Source organism: Eucalyptus grandis, chromosome 11 (genome assembly GCF_016545825.1).
Source record: "Eucalyptus grandis isolate ANBG69807.140 chromosome 11, ASM1654582v1, whole genome shotgun sequence".
Taxonomy (NCBI): Eukaryota; Viridiplantae; Streptophyta; class Magnoliopsida; order Myrtales; family Myrtaceae; genus Eucalyptus; species Eucalyptus grandis.
In genome coordinates, this window is record NC_052622.1 from 15,572,653 (window position 1) to 15,590,904 (window position 18,252).

General features: G+C 40.0%; 1 protein-coding gene across 1 annotated transcript; it reads left to right on the top strand.

Moving 5' to 3' along the window:
- Positions 1–489: 489 nt before the first annotated feature.
- LOC120289779 (protein trichome birefringence-like 43) lies at positions 490–14,919 on the top strand. Its single transcript, XM_039305129.1, has 5 exons — positions 490–645; positions 13,233–13,403; positions 13,509–13,684; positions 14,290–14,485; positions 14,581–14,919. The coding sequence occupies exons 1-5, from the start codon at positions 490–492 to the stop codon at positions 14,917–14,919; spliced, it is 1,038 nt and encodes a 345-aa protein (XP_039161063.1).
- Positions 14,920–18,252: the final 3,333 nt, after the last annotated feature.

Below are 18,252 nucleotides of genomic sequence, written 5' to 3' on the forward strand. Positions count from 1 at the left end.
TTTAGGATCTTATCTCTTAGAGTCCTTTATATACATTGTATTTACAACATAATTATATACAGAAAAAAGGAATAAATTTTTTTAATTCGTTATCATAGAGTCTTTGGCGAAAGCCTCACTAATCCATGTCTGAAGAAACCTCATTTTCTTCATTTGCACCGACGCTACCATTAATGTCATCATCAACCGTCTCGAGTAACCCCACTCTCATGTCACCACCAAGTATGGGGAGAAGTTGACCGGGATAAACTTTCTGATCTAGAAAGCATAGATCTCGCCGTATTTATGAGCTGCCCGCTTGCTGTCCATTCTGGACGGCACTGAACCTAAGCTAGAGGAGACTATTGAGGAGATTGCACCAAGGAAGGCTGTTACGTAGATAACCAATCCAGCGTTTGAAAACTGGAAATTTTGAGAGTCCATTGCTTGGCTTTGAACCTCAATTTGTCGACCGCTTTGATAGTTGCCCAATCAATGGGTCACGCATTCATGACAAGTGTTTGGAAGTATCTTACGGACTTGTATGCTGCTCAATCAACTGCTTGTGTTAAGATCATATATCAACAGAGAGCAGATGATGCTGCTGAAACTGCTGAAGTTAGAACAGAGGATGCTGTGAAGGCTGATAAAGCAAGAAGAAAAGAAGTAACTGTGACTGATATCAGTGGAAATGAACGGCTAAGATAAAGAGTAATGAAGTTTGTGATCAACGATGGAAAATCTGTCAAAGAGGATAAACAAGGATTGCGGATTACCTCTATGAAGATATATGGAGTCGTCAGTCAGTTATAACGTAAAAAAACAGAAGTTAGTTTGTTCTGTTAGTCTTCATCTTCCTAAATGAGGAAGGTATATAGCTTCGTAGAGATAGAGAAGAGAGGTGTGTTGCAGAAAGATATAGAGAAAGATAGATGAGAGAATAGAGATTTTTCCTTTCAATTGATGTAAAAGATCTTGAAGTACATTGAGATCAAGTACAGAAGAGAATATACAGAGTTCTTCATTGATCAATCTCAATCTCTACATCTATATCTTCCTCTTCCTGCATTCTTCAATTCTTCTGTACTAGAAGCTTCAGCATTGTTGATTCTTCTGTATGAATGCATCATCTTCACAGCTTGCACATCTGCTTTACGGCTCCAGCATCAATCACTCTCAAAAGGTCACTGATCCGTCACGGAATTCCTACAAGAAGCCACCAGCCTCACGAACCGGTTAGCTACTATTGGTGAGCCTTTATCTATTAATGAATATCATACTCAAGTGTTTCATGGTTTGGGTGCTGAACTTCAGGGTCTCGACACCGCAATTTCCATTTTGACTCAAACCGGGTCTTTGACAATGGACCAACTTCATGCCTTAATTCTTAATTAGGAGGGAAGGCTGAAGCTAGCATCGGTAATGAATAATCAGCCCCCACCGGTGGCTTTTCATACCAGCCAAGGACTTCCTCCTTCTCAATAGACCCGTCACGAGTCCAACAACTTCCATGCAGATTTTAATCAATTTGAGAATTTTTCTGGACTATTTCATGGTCATGGCTCACATTATGGAAGTGTAAATCGCATAAGACACCGCAACGGAAGAGACCCATTTTGTCAGCTTTGTGGCAAGCAAGGCCATAGGGACAACACACGTTACCACTTTGTTGGATCAATCCAGCTTGCATAAGCCCACTTGACGGGTCTAGACTCATTGCCATAGTATTTGCCACCATCAAGTCTGCCCTCTACTCTCACATCTTCGATGCGGTTTGTTGATTAAGGTGCCACGCATCACATTATGGACAATTCTGCAGGATTTACAAGTGTCACTCTATATTCAAGTCAAAATTAGCTTGTCGTGGGTGACAGCGTCTTCTTATCGATCACCCACATAGGTACACTCGTGTCGTCTTCTCCATCATTTATACTTTGTCAAATTTTAGTTGTACCTAGAATCACTAAAAACTTACTTTTCGTGTCTCAATTTGCTCTTGATAACCATCGTGTTTTCTAATTTGATTCAAACTCATTATTGCCACGTCTATTAAAATTGGTCAGGAAATCCTCCACAGAGAGCTTGACAATGGGCTCTACTGCGTCACCCTTCCGTCCAGCCACTCTTTCACATCTTCTGCATCAGTTACTTCTCTCACTCTATGGCATAACCGCTTGGGACATGCCATCACCGATCGGCTTGTGTGTCTTCTCAATTCATCCAACATTAATTTTAGTTGTTCATTACCTTTAGTCTGTATGGCGTGTGCTATGATTAAAAATCACCACCATAGTCATTATCCTCCTTTGTCTAACTCAAAACATTCTTTGGAATTAATTCATTTTGACATTTAAGGTCCCTCTCCTGTTATTTCATTCAACGGCAATAAATATTATATTTGTTTTATTGATGATTTATCACATTTTAGTTGGTTCTATTCATTCTCATCTCGCTGTCAATTTTATTCCATTTTTAAAGCTTTTCACAAACTTGTTGAAAATCAACTTAACTGCAAAATTAAGTCTATTCAGTGTGACGAAGCACTTGAATTTGTTACACCCACCAAATTTGTCCAATACATTAGAAAGCATGGCATTCACCAATGGGTTTCTTGTCCTTATGCACCCTTTCAAAACGAGGCTGCGGAATGAAAACATCGACATATAGTCGAAACTGGATTGACTCTTCTTCATCAAGGTTCTGTTCCACCAGTGTTTTGGGAGTTTGCTTTTAAAATTGCGGTTTGCTTGATTAGTTGCATGCCAACACCAGTCATTGATAATATTTCACCTTGGGAGGCTTTATTTCACACTAAACCCAGTATTACGCATTCACGTGTTTTTGGTTGTGTAGTGTATCCATTTCTTCGCCCTTACTCGCCCAATAAGCTCGCACCAAGATCCAAGGTTTCAATCCTTATGGGCTATCCTTCGGGATATAAAGGATATCATTGCTATTGCCCCAAGGATAAGCATTTTTATGTTGTTGCGGATGCCACTTTTGATGAGGCTACTATCCTCTTGCTACCACGCCAAACTCCTCTTAAAATGCCTCAATACTGACACGTGTAGAACTATTTTTGCCTAGTGATTTGTCCCTATCAACCTCGACACCTACTAGACAACTTGAGTTTCCACAGGTTTCTCTACCAAAACCGGATGTTCCGCTTGTTAACACCACTGAAACTGCAACTGAACCTGTTGAGATACCACAAGAAACTCCTGTCACGATACCATCATCATCTTCACATCCTATGATGACTCGTTTTCAAGATAGGATCATAACTCATGGAACTTTAAAAAAAAATCACACCTCGACTCTTGTGGTTCAGTCCAGTATTCTTGAAGAACCCACTTCTTTTTCCAAGGATACAAAGGATGAGAAATGGTAGCTTGTAATGCAGTCCGAATACAAAACACTAATGTAGAATGGCACATGGGATCTTGTTTCGCTTCTCGCTCATGCTTGACCCATTGGATGCAAATGGGTGTATAAGATTAAACTCCAGTCCGACGAAACTATTGAATGGTATAAAGCAAAATTGGTCGCCAACTGTTTTCATCAACAAGAGGGTATCGATTACATCGAGACGTTTAGTCCAGTGGTCAAGCCCATTGCCATACGCACGGTCTCGTCTTGGACATATTCTCAACATTGGTCCATCCGACAGTTGGATGTCTCTAATGCGTTCTTACACGGATTACTTGAGGAGGAAGTTTATATGACTCCACTGAAAGGTTTCGTTGATGCAAGTAAGCCCGACTATGTTTGTGACCTTCGATGCTCATTATATAGTCTCAAACAAGTGCCTTGCGATTGGTACACCTGCTTGAGTTCCTAGTTGTGCGACTTGGGATTTGTCATATCCAAGGCCAACACCACCTTATTTGTCAAACACACAGCTAATTTCACCATTTACTTATTAGTGTGCATTGACGACATTATTTTAACTGGTTCCCCAAATGCTCGATTACATGATCTCATGCAATCCCTTCGGTCGGAATTTGCTATCAAGGATTTAAGGGACATTTGTTACCTTTTGGGGATTGAAGTGCTTCATACCAACGATGGATTACTTCTTCACCAGAGTCAATTTGTGAGGAAAATACTGAAAAATGCTAATATGCAATCTACCAAACCCACTGCTACTCCTACCAATTCCATGGAACCAAACACGGTTGCTTCTCATGAGCCACTTATAGACCCATTTCAGTTTCGAAGTATTGTGGGAGCACTTCAATATCTCACTCTTACGTGGCCTGATATTGCATACGCGGTGAATTCAGATTGTCAACATCTTCATGCCCCCACTGTAGCTGATTGGTAGGCCATGAAATGCCTTCTGAGTTACTTAGCCGATACGGTCTCACGTTGTCTTCTTTTTACTCGAGCGGTAGCCACTCAGCTCCATGCATTCTTTGATGCTAGTTGGGTGGGCGATTGGCGTCGCTCCGTTGGTGTGTTTTATGTCTACCACGGACCAAATCTCATCCCTTGGTCACCTCGCAAGCAATGAACCATGGCTTGTTCCAACACCAAAGCAATATACAAATGTCTTGTGGATACAACAGCAGAGTTAATGTGGCTTGAATATCTTCTTTAGGATCTTCATGTGCAACCACCCAAGCCGCCCACTCTTTGGTGCGATAATTTTTCTGCCATCTACTTACCCGCAAATCTCATGTTCATGCTCGAACCAAACATGTGGAAGTTGATTACAATTTCATTTGGGAACGCACTACTTAGAAACAATTGGTAGTCTGCTACATTTTTACCAAAGAACAAATTGCAGATATCTTCACAAAAGGCTTGCCTACCGGCTTCCTTCAATAGCGGTCCAAGCTGATGGTGCGGGGATGTTAAGAAAAGAAAATATTCAACAAATATTTAGAGTATATATATATATTTTTCTAATACCTTTTGTATCTTATCTTTTAGAGTAAGTAAATATCTAGGAATATTTGCTATTTGGTTACCTTTTTATATCTTATTTCTCAGAGTCCTCTATATACATTATATTTGCAACACAATTATATACAAAAAGGAATAAACTTTTAATTTATAAACTCCAACTTTAAAAAAAAAATTGAGGAGATAAAGGAGGGAAGAAGATGAAAAGTGCGAGACTGGAGTGGAGCGTTAGTATCTTGTGATTAACGAGAACAGATAATAAAAAAAATAAAAAAATAAAATAAAATAAGTGAGTCGAGTTTGGAGGAATTGGGTTGGTAGGACTAAAAAAAAATGAAAGATATCGTGTTTCAGGGTTTTAGTAGTTGATTTCAAAGTCAAAAAAGCAGAAGAGCTTTGGACCATGTTTTGGTGCTTCCCACAATATGGGTTATGAGGTGAGCAGATCTAGCTGGAAGGAATTACAGGACAACTCTCTAGGAAGTGGATCACTGCCATTAGTAGACCCGTCAAATGGGTGAGTCAAATCAAAAATGATCTAGCGAAAATTGGCCATCCCGTTTCGATATTTTTCCATACAATACAAATTTAATTATCTATACTCAACCCGACCTGTATTACTAAAATACTTCAATATTTAACCAAATTTAGAAAAATATCATAGCCAAACTAAGATGATAGGGCAGAGTAAGCGAGCAAGAGCAAGAAAGAAAGAAAAGAGAGTAATAGAGGTGAGTTGAGTTTAAGTAAGTTGTAAATTCATTTAACACTCATATTATTTTCGCTCATTGTCTATCTACACTTTTGAGGACCTTCTTTGGATTTAGCACTTATTCAAGGGAATAGATCAATGGTCGATTAGTAGAAGTCTGCTCTCTGTTTGATTGAAAGGCACTTACCTGCAGAGATTATTTTGCAATATATAAGAAGAGGATTCATTTTTTACACAGGAACCGTGGCTAAATATTCGTGTTCGTAACGTTAATTAGATTGCAAAATCTTGTCTAGTTGCAGAGCACTTAGGTAAGTTAAGGTAGCGCATGCAAACGTTTCTGTTCCGGGAAGAGTTTTTTTTCAGAAATGGTTCTTTTCTATTTCGCTCCTAACAATTTCTGAGTAAAAGAACCCGTTTGATAACGACACAAAATTTCTACTCTGGGAATAGAAAAGAATAGAAATGCGTTTGATAACGCAACAATTTCTTTTTGTATTTATTCATTTTTTAATCTTGCCGATGAAATGCCGCCGCCTCCCGCCGCCGGTCTCCGTCGCCGCCCGCCCACGCTGCCGCCCGCCGCCGGCCGCCGACCGTCACCGATGGGCTTCCGGCGGCGCCGGCGGCGTGGCGGGGCAGTGGTGGCGGCGGGCCGGCGACGGAGACCGGGCGGACGGAGGCGGCGGCGACGGCGGGCGTAGCGCGACCGGGCCGGAGACGGCCGCCGGCCGCAGCGGCGGCGGGCGGCGGCGGCGGCGGCGGCGGCGTCCGGCGACCGGCGGCGGAGGCGTCCGGCGACCGGCGGCGGAGGCGTCCGGCGACCGCGGCGGCGGCGACCAGCGGCGGCGACCAGGCGGCGGCGACCGGCGGCGGGGGCGGTGGCTCCGTGCGGTTCATGGTGGTCGCGGCAAGAAAAGAAAAAAAGAAAATTAAAAAGAAAATTAGCTTGTTTCTAGCAATTGTTCCGAACAAGAAGCAACTTTTTTGCTTCTTGTTTCTGTTCCCAAACCATTCCGGGCTAAGTTTTTATTCCCGAACAAAAAAACAATGTGGCGTTAGAAACAGGTTTCTGTTCTTTTTTGTTCCGGGAACAAAAGAACAGAAACCAAGAGAAACAAACGTTTGCATGCACACCTAAGTAAACCCAGTGCACTCTGAAGAGGTTGACGGGACAACTTCCTTGAGAGCAATAGTCACATGTGCTCTGTTGGCCAAGCGTGAGCATCAAGCTGCTTGATTCTTGCAATACTAATTGGTATTAGCTGGGCATCAAACTGTGCATTAGCAATTTAACTTCAATATAGAAAATCAATTAAGTCAATTCTCTACACAATGAAGTCATTGGTATGCTGCATGTGAGCTTTTACAGAACTCGGTAAACGAAAATCTGACTACAGAGCCCAAACTCATTAACAACTTTCAAGAATTTTTTTCTATAAATCAATCACATATTCACTTTGGTGACAAAAATGTACCTGTACCATATCGAGAAATGAAACTCACTTTCATTTGTCACCTTGGACCAGAAAGAACTGACGCCTAAAGTTCGCCTAAAAGATCATTTGTGCATTTCATAAAAGCTAATACTATTAACACCTAAAGTTCCCCTAAAAGATCTTGCGCATATCACAAAATATAAGGGATCAAATTCGTCGATAGCGAAAGAATTTGACCCCTAAACAAAATTATCGATTGTGGCATAGTGTTGGATTGGCATCATTTACTGCCTTTCTTTGCATGTAGTTACTAGAGAAATTTTCAATTAGGAATAGCATGTGCGGATCGAATGTGACATGGGCCCGTTTTGCGAATTTCATTCTGATTGATCTGAACTGCGTAATGAGCTTGGATTTAGAAGAAAATGGCTCTGAACTCATGCCCGGCCTTTACACGAATTTTGGCTACTTTTCTTAGCCAGAAATTATATGTACAATGCAAGTGATGTTTTATATTAGCAAAGTAAATAACACAAAGAAAGGAGTTTCTGCTAGCAAGGAAGGTGAAAATTATTTTGTCTCTTGAAATCCCAAAATCGGCGCCGCAAGGGTTGAACAAAAAGCAATATAGTCGCCCGTATGTTTAAACATATACGAAATGGGGTATATGCTCTCTGAACATACATGCATGGCCACGAGGATACGGGCACTAGCTTGAAGTCAGATTCTTGTGAGTGTGGAGACAGAAAGAAACAAAAGAAATAAGATGGAAAAAAGGAAAAATTTTAATAAAGAATCCCATAGATTCTGCGGCATCTCTATGTATATCTGTGGCGATTAAACGAGGAGATTCTCAGCACAGACAAGACAGAAAACGGGGAAGCCCCGGAGGACACGACAGAATGCGAGAGAGGAAGAAGTGGGTGGGAGGTTCTGACCAAAAGAGAGAAAAGACGAGAGCAAACCGGACGTATTGTGAAATTTACGCGGAAACTGATGATTTTGCAATTTAAATCAACACTAGGCTATTAGAGAAATAAGAAACAAAAGGATAGAAGATATCAAAGATCTACATGATTTGATCCAAGTGTGGTATCTATTCTGTGAGGAGAGCCGACAGTAAATAATGTACTAGAATTGGAGAATTAGAGTTATAATTACTCACACGCTCGAGTGTTTTCCATATCTAGATTAAATCTAAATCCAAATTGTTTACATATAAATTATTTAATTAGATGCAAAACTCACAGCACAGAATTTCTATGCTCAAACACATCTGTGCGGCCAAAGAGAGCGTATACTCTTCGCCAAATCAACATAGCTCTAATGCTGTGGCCTTTTTCTAAACTAGTTACCATGAGTAACTGTCATAAAAAAAAACGAAATTATTTTTTGGGTATGTTTAATTAAGTAGTGTTGCATGGTATAAAAATACAAAAAAGTTATAAAAAAAAAAAAAGCAATGAATGCATTTGGATTAAGTTTTGCATCTAGGTTTATGGATTTTCAAAATCATAAATTGACTCCCTTTTGGTTAATTATTTTTGTATACGCTCGTGGGGAACCATCCGACGGCGTAGTAATAAGAAATCAATTACGCCTGATTTATAGCTCGGGCTATTTACTTTTCCGCTATTCACTTGCCTTATTGTGGATCTGCTTAGTCTTAATTTGCCTGAGCACTGATGGATGGCCATTTGGATGCATGTTAGGAATAATAGAGAAAGATTCGCATACAAATTACTTTATGAAAGAGAAAAGAAGGTACTGATGACGTGGAAGGTCTCCTTGTGAAATCACCTTGCAAGCACCATGCGGCAATTCTTACCATATTGAAAGCCTTTTGTCCGTCTACTCGCATATCCGCAGTCCTCTGGTCAACAATGTTCAACGATCTTTATTTGATAGAATGGACCATCGACATATGGTTAAATAAGATTAATCAATGTAATAGACCATTGATGGTTAATTTGTTATCATGAGTTGATATTGTTATTAATCTTATACGAAAAAGTATTACTGGAAAGATATTATCTTTTATTGATAGATTGCGTATATAGTATTCTAGTTTTGAAATTGATTAAATGTGATATCATGTTTTGTAAAATGCACAATGAATGTTCAATCCGCTTAGAAGAGACGCATTACTCACTAAGTTGTTGTTACTCACCCATTTCCTTCCTATATTTTTCATATTTTGTCAACTATTGATGAGTAGTACAAGAGCAATATTGATAAGAGGACCTTTGGGAGTTGGATTGTAGTGGTTTAAGGTTAAATTCTGAAGGTGGAAGGACAACCGTGTCATTTTTCATGTTTGATGGTCTTGGGGTGTGACAAGAAGAGAGGAGGGGAGAAGATGAAAATGAGAGATTAGTAGAAGGTTCCCAAGAACGGAAGTGTTACGGGAGCATCTCGTGATTCATGGGAACAAATAAAGAACATGGGAGTCAAGCTTGGAGGAGAGTTGGGGTTGGTAGGACTATGAAAACTGGAGAAATCGTGTTTGCTGGTTTTTTTCCCCTTTGGGTCAGAAGTGTTTTCTAGTTCATGGGGTCGTTTCTGAAAGTCATAAAGCAAGACAGCTTTGGAGCCCCGTCCCATCCATTGGTCATCTACAATTTAAGGACTATCTCCAAATCCAGCTTTGGACAATCACTGTCTATTGGAGGGTAGAAGTTTTCCAAGAACGGAAGCGTTACGGGAGTATCTTGCGATTCATGGGAACAGATAAAGAACGTGGGAGTCAAGTTTGGAGGAATTGGGGTTGGCAGGACTATGAAAACTGGAGAGATCGTGTTTTCTGTTTCTTTTTTTTTTTTTTTTTTGGGGGGGTCAGAAGTGTTTCTTGGTTCATGGGATCGTTTTTGAAAGTCAAACAGCAAGACAGCTTTAGAACCTCGCCCCACGTAAATCACTTGCCCACTGGTCATCTACATTTTAGAGACTATCTCCGATTCCAGGACTTTCAGTAGTCAGGAGAATCTATCGGCGGAGGGACTATAGAAGAACGTGGTGATTTCGCAATTGAAATCGCGATGGCTATTGGATGAGAAAAGAAAAGCCATTGCCAGAATTTGACCGACCTATCTAACTAAACCAAAATTGATCTGAGAGTCATTTGGAAAGTAAGAACTTTGCAGAAGCGCGAGTTGAGAGCGACATTAGCAAACAGCGTGAGAATCCGCGACCTACAATCGACGGAAGTTGAGGAGTGGAGATGTGATATTGATAGAAAGCTATCACGCCAGAATACCTAAAAGCTGAGATTTCATAATGAAGGCAGCAGGTTGAATTGTACAGGACCAACTTTGATTAATGTAAAGTCAAGGGGTGATTAGTGAAGTGAAATCGAAATTAAGCCATAAGGCTTTCATGTGCTTTATGATCGTATTTACATCACCAATGGGAAAAAAAAAAACACCAGTAAAAAAGAAAAAGAAAAATGAAGTGTATATGACACATAGAGGGTCATTTTCATGCAATTTTCATCTCTCGCCCCTAAATTTCAAGTTGCCATTTCTCGTCGAGTCTCTCTCTTTCCCTTCTTCGATGTTGTGCTGTTTCCCCGAGTCCCAACTTTTCTTTTCTTTATTTCGATCAAATCAATCATTTTAACTTTTTATAGCTGTCCGATGGAACTTTTATATGATATTTCAACGAAACAAAAAACATAGAGAGTGCATAATAATTATTTTATTTCTCTATTTTTTTTATTTTTTAATTCTCGAGAATAGATTTGAAATAAAAATATATTTGGTCATACAAATTCATTTTCTATTTCGAAATTATATTTTTAGTCTAGAAAAGGGTTTGGAACAGAATTGAAAAGTAAAAATTTTCCATTTTTCTATTTCTTGAATAAAAAAAAATTCTTCACTCACCCTCGCTAATAACCGGCTACTTGGGAGAAAAAAAATTGTATCATTATTTAATGTGTATTTTTACTTAGAAATTCGTTTGGGGAATAATAAAAATATATATTTTTAACCAGAAATTGATTTATGGAATAGAATAGTTATCATCGGCGCACGTTATTTGAATAAGAAAAAGAAATATGATTGGAGACACTTCATCATCCTTTTGCCACAATGATCTTCCCTGACGGTAAAAAACATTTTATGCAATTGCAACACAATTAACTGGACTCGTACTTCTCATGTTGTATGCATCCCAACCAATTTTCACGTTTTCAATTGATTGATTTATTCGCTTGCGTGTTATGATTAAATTAAATGTCCTCAAATAGGCCTATTTTAGGAGATTCCCTAAACCTGGCCTTTAATAAGGCAAGGTTCTCCGGCTGTAAGGGCCAAAATGTTGAATGATAATGAATGCTCCGTTCATACCTCATTGTCAACGAAAATAAAATTTTACTTCCAAACTCTATAGTCTTCAATCCAATTTCATCAATGAATAGAACAACTAAACTTTTGGCGGATGGATGAATAAGGAGCTCTAATTTGGCAGTAAAATCCAACATTTAAGTGTTGGCCACGCATTGAATGAGTTGCTATTGAAAGGGGGTTGAGGATTTAATCTCTTCTTCCTCATGAAGCGGCGGTTTCCGCCTCGGTTGACTTCTACTTTCCGCGATATGTCGCCCTAGATAGAAGGGAGATCCAATGAGATCCATCTTGGGCCCCCTTTCAGTTGTGGGTTATGTAAACCTGTCATCCCTCCATTAATCACCTTCCCAAGTTCAATTCAATTCGATTCAGTTCAACCCCCTGAAAACATTCACTTTCTCTCTATAATCTTCCCCCATTGTCACTAATCTCTGTTGATAATCCCTCGGTTTCACACACATTTCAAGTCCCAACCAACCCATCTCTCTCTCTCTCTCTCTCTCATGGGTGTCTTCGGAGGTGCAATATTCGTGGTCATTTCTCTACTTGTGGTCCTAGCGGTTACAACGTTGGGACATGCTACGGGAAAGAGAGAAGAAACTGTCGAGACCGGTTCCTGCGATGCCTCCGCAGGAACGTGGGTCTATGACAGTTCATACCCTCTCTATAACTCATCCCAGTGTCCCTTCCTACAGAAGCAGTTCAAGTGCCTTGAGAATGGCAGGCTCGACTCAGATTACCTCAAGTACAGATGGAAGCCAGCCGGCGACTGCGACTTGCCAAGGTACGTTCCCTCACTCTCTCTCTCTCTCCCGCGTGGGTGCTCAACAACACTCCACTTCAGACCCGACTTGGCTACGACCATGTGAATGTTGGTGACATCTTTGGTTTCGTCGTTCTTGCCCGGTGTTAATGATGATCATGGTTTTGGAGGTTGCATAATGGAGATGCTGTTGCAGACATCGGGAGTTCTTCATAAAGTAAAAGTACAGTACTTATATTCCAGTATTTCAAGAGGAATAGATGGCATGGGATTCGCATCTATGTTCCTACATCAAGCGTTATTGATACTTAAACTTTAGTCAACCTTAAAGAGTACCAAAGTGATGTCAAATGCAATAGAAATCGAAAGGAACATCTCCATGAGACTCTGCATACGCGCTTAATTCGGTGTTGTTAAGCTATAGTCTTTGAAAATAGATTGAGTTAGCGAAGGATTTGTTCCCCTATGATTGTGATGCACATCTTGCATAACACGAAGTCTCCAAGTCACCGAACGTTGTTGCTTCCAAACAACCATGGTCCTACTAGTGTCATGCACTTTCCCTAAATCGGTCTTGGACATTTTCAGAAGGCACTTTTTATCATGGAAAGTATTCTATGCTTGCAAGAGACAGATACGACGAAAAGAGGCCAAAATGGCCCATATCGAATCGGCCAATCTTTTTGCCTGTATTCTTTCCCTCTTGCTAATAAAGAAACAAATTCAAATCATTGGGTGCACTTCTTTACGTATAGGAAATGTAGGTGTGACGTTGCTTTCATACTGTCCTTTATCAATGTTAGTTTGTGAGTGCACCTCTTCTCTTATTGTCTCTGCCTAACGAATTTTCAATATATAAAGGTAAGCATTAGATTCTTAAATAGTTTAATCTCGGATCAATGTGGAACGAAAAAGGAGGAAAAGTAAAGGGGTTGGATAAGGAATCTTGTATTGGGTCTCGATGGATAAGAGAAATACTAATCGATTCTCAATGAATCGATTCAAAAAAGCAGTAGGTTTCTAATTTATGTGCTTATAATATATTGTTGTTCCCGATTAATGAACGTTGCTTGGTCTAGGTTCGACGGCCGAGCCTTCTTGTTTGGATTGAGAGGAAGAGGCTGATGTTCGTGGGGGACTCGTTGAGCTTGAATCAATGGCAATCCCTCACTTGCATGGTTCTCACCGCGGTGCCCGAGGCCAAATACACTTCGACAACAGTTGCTGGGCTTTCCAACTTCTCATTCCCAGTGAGATCTTTTGTCTTGACTTGCTCTTTGCTCTTCACTCTTTGACTCGAAAAGTCAAATTAAAGTGATGAGACTGATGGTTCATCAACTTTGATACATGCGCAGGAATACGGAGTGCAGTTGATGTTCTTCCGAGACGCGTTCCTGGTGGACATAGTGAGCACAAGCACCGGGCGAGCTCTCAGGCTCGACTCTCTCCAAAATGCCAAGATTTGGGAGGGCGTCGATGTGTTGATATTCAACTCGTGGCACTGGTGGCTTCATGTTGGGAGGAAACAACCGTAAGTGTCCGTCTTTGCAAGCTTTGCATCAACTTAGATTCCAGATCAATTGCATTTCAAACAATCTATAAGACCCACACTAAATTTCATTAGTTAGCGCAAGTTCTCTTATAGTTTATGCACCATAATTATTTTCAGTCTAGAGGTGGTCAATGCACGGGCCCAAGTCAATTTGGTCCTAAATTGGTGCCCATGCCCATTCATAAGAACAATTATATAAATTTATGTAACTTTTGGGGTAGGACTTCACGACTAAATTACCTTACTCATGCCTATCCAGAAGAGCCCATGCAGGCCAATGGGCCTCCAAGCAAGCCTAACATATGCAAGACTTTCCGGTCGCAATTACTATGTCAGCAAGGAGATACTTTTGACGGATTGGCATAGGTTAAGACATTGGACTATTGTCACTTTGAAAAGAGTCCGAAGTTAGGTCTTCCCGTCACTAATTTATGTTACGGACAGTGTGGCTCCTATTAAGCATACTTGTCTACGAGTTATGCAATGATACGCCTTAACATGACCATTATTTATATTGCTTTTTTTCTTGTTTTGGTGTTTGAAGGTTCTGAGATTTTTTTAATTTTTATCTTGAGGTGATTCAGATGGGATTATATCCAAGAAGGGAATAAGACATATAAAGACATGAATCGCCTAGTGGCCTACGAGAAAGCACTGAACACTTGGGCGAAATGGGTGGACTCCAGTGTCGACCCATCGAAAACTACAGTCTTCTATCAAGGAGTTTCCCCCGACCATGCAAAGTACGAATATTTGTTGATGCAAATTCATTTTATACAAGTATTAATCCTTGTTTCATTTTATAATTTACTCTTTGTTTGGTTGGTGGTGTTTTGATTTTGTTGAATATATTGTACGCTGTTTTGCTAATCTAGCTCGTAATTCATCGATCCTATTCAAACCAAGCAGTGCAAGCGACTGGGGAGCCAAAGGCCAATGCCTGTCTCGACCAGACACGTCCGCTTGCCGTGTCGAGATACCCAGCCGGCCCGAGCCCCGCGGAATTAGTAGCAGAGAAGGTGATAAGGTCGATGACGTACCCGGTCCGTCTGCTCAACGTCACTTATCTCTCGCAGTTCAGAGTAGATGGACACCCATCAGTGTATGGCTTCGGAGGGCACAGGAACATGGATTGCAGCCACTGGTGTCTTCCTGGTGTTCCCGATACTTGGAATTTGATCCTTTATCGGTCCCTAGTAGCTAACAACTTTTGAATCTTTGCATCATTAGAATAAGTGAACCATCCAAATTCATATTCTTGTTCCATCATCCTAATTTAGGATATTAAAAATCCCTTTTTTGTGGGCGGTTCATATTTTCTTTTTCTTTTTTTTGGGGGTGCATAAAATTTATATTAAAACAAGGAATGAATTTATAAGCGTATCAAATAAGTTGGCTATGTTGCAAGACTTTTTTGAGAAATTAAACCTGTGATCAATATGTATATCTCTAATAGAAATTTGAAGTATTGCTTCGAAATAATTTTTGTGAAGTATTTCAATTTATCGCGCATTGTTCTTTTGTATAAGCAAGTAATCAAGTCGACCCCCATTTGAATCTGGACAAGTGCGTTGTTCGTTTGAAGAGCAAATTCCATGTCGCCCACAGACCGTCGGATAGCTGCAGTCGCCATAATCCCAAGCCGTAAGGTCAGCTGCCTCTTTCCTCTGACATTGCTCCCTATCAAACTCATATACTCTCAAGTGCCCATCATATTTCTGTAGAGAAGTAAGTGGATGTAAAAATAATTACTTTTATTATAAAACAATATTACAACTCTCTATTTTATCACACTCTCACAACTACTCATTGTACTTGTACTTGCTTACCCACTCCCTCACAAACCTCACACGGACACAACTCTCTCACACACCCACTTACTCTCTATTTCTCTACACTTCACGCCACCTACTCCCACCCACTCACACACTCACGTACACACTCCACTCACACACACAACACCCCTCACACACTTAAGGGGCCAGAGCCCCTATTTATAGGGGACAAAGTCGGCACATCCACCGACTCTCCTCTCCCACTATCTCTTCTACTTATTATTATTTTATTGCAACTTGTTGGGTCAACAATTGCGGCTGAAGCTGAAGAATTATCTATAGAAAAATCTGGAGGAGTGGAGAGAGATCCGGAGAACTCAAGAGAGAGAGGCGGTGCTTTTTCAACAATTTCAACCTCATAAACGGTGAAGCAGGAGAACATCCGGAAAGATGGAATGATTTCATGTGGAATTCGTGAACAATGCTAAGGTTCCGATGTAAATTCGACATTAATTGAGTTGTTACTCATGTTTGGAAAATTAAAGCGAACTGTAGATCGAGCACCAGCAAACTTTAGAGTGCAAACATTTTTATCTAACTGTTTAAACTTTTAAAACAGCTGATAGAGAAAAGAGTATCGAGTGCAAGCATAGCAGGCAAGGCAAAATTAGGGAATTTAAATAATAAATTACACTTTCATTTAATAACTTAAATTTTTAGATAACTTAAATTTCTAGAACAATCGGCTGTATGCCCACAAAATTTCACATAAATGAGGGAAAGAGAAGACTCAAAAGAGATCATATAATACAAACATTTTCATTTGATAGCTTAAACTTTTATGACAGCTAATAGAAAAAAAGAGAGTAGAGTGCAAACATGGTAGGCAAAGAGAAATTAGGGAATAAAAAGAAGATGAAAAGTTTAAATTTTTAGAACAGTTGATATCAGTCTCACAAAATTTCACATAAAAAAGGGAAAGAAAAGAGAGTGTAGAGTACAAACATGGCGGGCAAGGAGAAATTGGGGAAGAAGAGGAGGAGAAGAAGGGACTGAAGCATTGGGGTGCAAGACAGAATCCATGGACAAGGTAGTCAAGTTCGGAAAGTTCAATAATCGTTTCGTCTCTCGATGATGGCTTGTCGCAAAACAGGACACCTTCAAAACAAAAGAAAATTTTGACCCAAAAAAAAAGAAAAAAAGAAGACAATTACTTATATTTTTCGGAGCCCACGTTACACCGATTTTCATTTCTAGTGGACAATTTTGATTGAAAAAACTCGCATAATTAAATGATCGAGATATACAGATTTTCCATACTTCTACTTTTAATTTTGTAAAACAAAATTTAAGCTTTCAGAATCTAAATTTTAGGGACATAGAAAAGGCTTAAAGCTTTCTAAATACACTTAAACTCGTTGAAAGTATGAGTTGTAACCAAAGTATATCTTCTCAAAATTATGGACATATAAAGCCATATGTAATTTTTTCGTAATTTTTCAGATTATAAAACATCGCAAGTTTTCCTGCTTTTTCTTGTATCATGTTTCTTTTCTCATATGTTGTCAAAGCTTTCTAATGACGAAGCGATCTTCCTAACCTTGATTGATGAAGCCAACGGGTCGAAAGAGTCAAAAGCTAAGGTCCTGTTTGGTTCAGCATTTGGAATGCTCATTTGGACTCTAAAGTCCCTCAGCCAAATGCAAACGCGTTTGGTTCGTATTTTTGTGCGATTTTGGCAAGATGCAATTGCATCTCCAAATGAGTCTAAAGGCTTTTAGCCTAATGGAGCTCTTGAGGTGCATTGGCAAGTTGCATATGGGGAATGCAAGTCAAGTATTGTTCATCTTCTCCAAGCTACCGCCAATTGGAGGTTGATGACCGCCGGCCAAGGGGTCGCGCGCACTAGTGACCACCACCCGAGGGTCGCCCGACCCCGATGACTGTCGTCGGACCTCGGGCGATGGGGGTCGCGCGACGGTCGCCTAGTGTCGGGCGACGTCAGGCGACCATCGCTAGGGTCGCGCCCGGCCATACAGCCGCTAGATCCGGCGGTCTAGTGGCCGGACTTCAAAAAAAAAAAAATACAAATGTTTTTTTGTTTTTCTTTAATTTAATAAAGTCATTTACAAATGCAAATTTTACCAAATGGTATTTTGGCCAAAGTTGTATCTCAATGCAAATTTTACCAAACGATATTTGCATTTTGGAAAACCCCATTCACCCAAAGGTATTTGGGAAAAGCTGAACCAAACGGGCCCTAAGGCTTCATAATGAACGGTACGTATGCATCAGACAGGGGGAACTACGATTGAAGTCAAAGAGCTAAAATAGATTTAAATCAAAGATTGAAAAACACAGCTGCCAACAAGGTTTCCTGTGCTTTATTATCACTATGGATCAATAGCAACCGCTCCGATCTATATCTATCCAGAGATCGATGAAAGATTGACGTACTTAGATTGTGGACAATCAGAGTTAAGCAAAAAAGAACCCTAATGACAAGAAGACCTCCTCTAGAGAATCGGGGCATCGCTCCACTTGATTATTTAATTCTTTTTTTTTTTTTTTTTAGTTTAAAGGTATTTGAGTCGACTCTTGAAAACCTTGTCGAGCTCACAAATTCTATAGGCCCAATCCACCACAGTACTCATCCACTTTTTTGTTAGTCCTTCTACGATGTTGTGTGTGTTTTTTTTCTTTTTGTTAGAAATAAGCTTTTCATTTCGAAACAAAACATTACAGAATGAATGCAATACTTAGATAGAATGA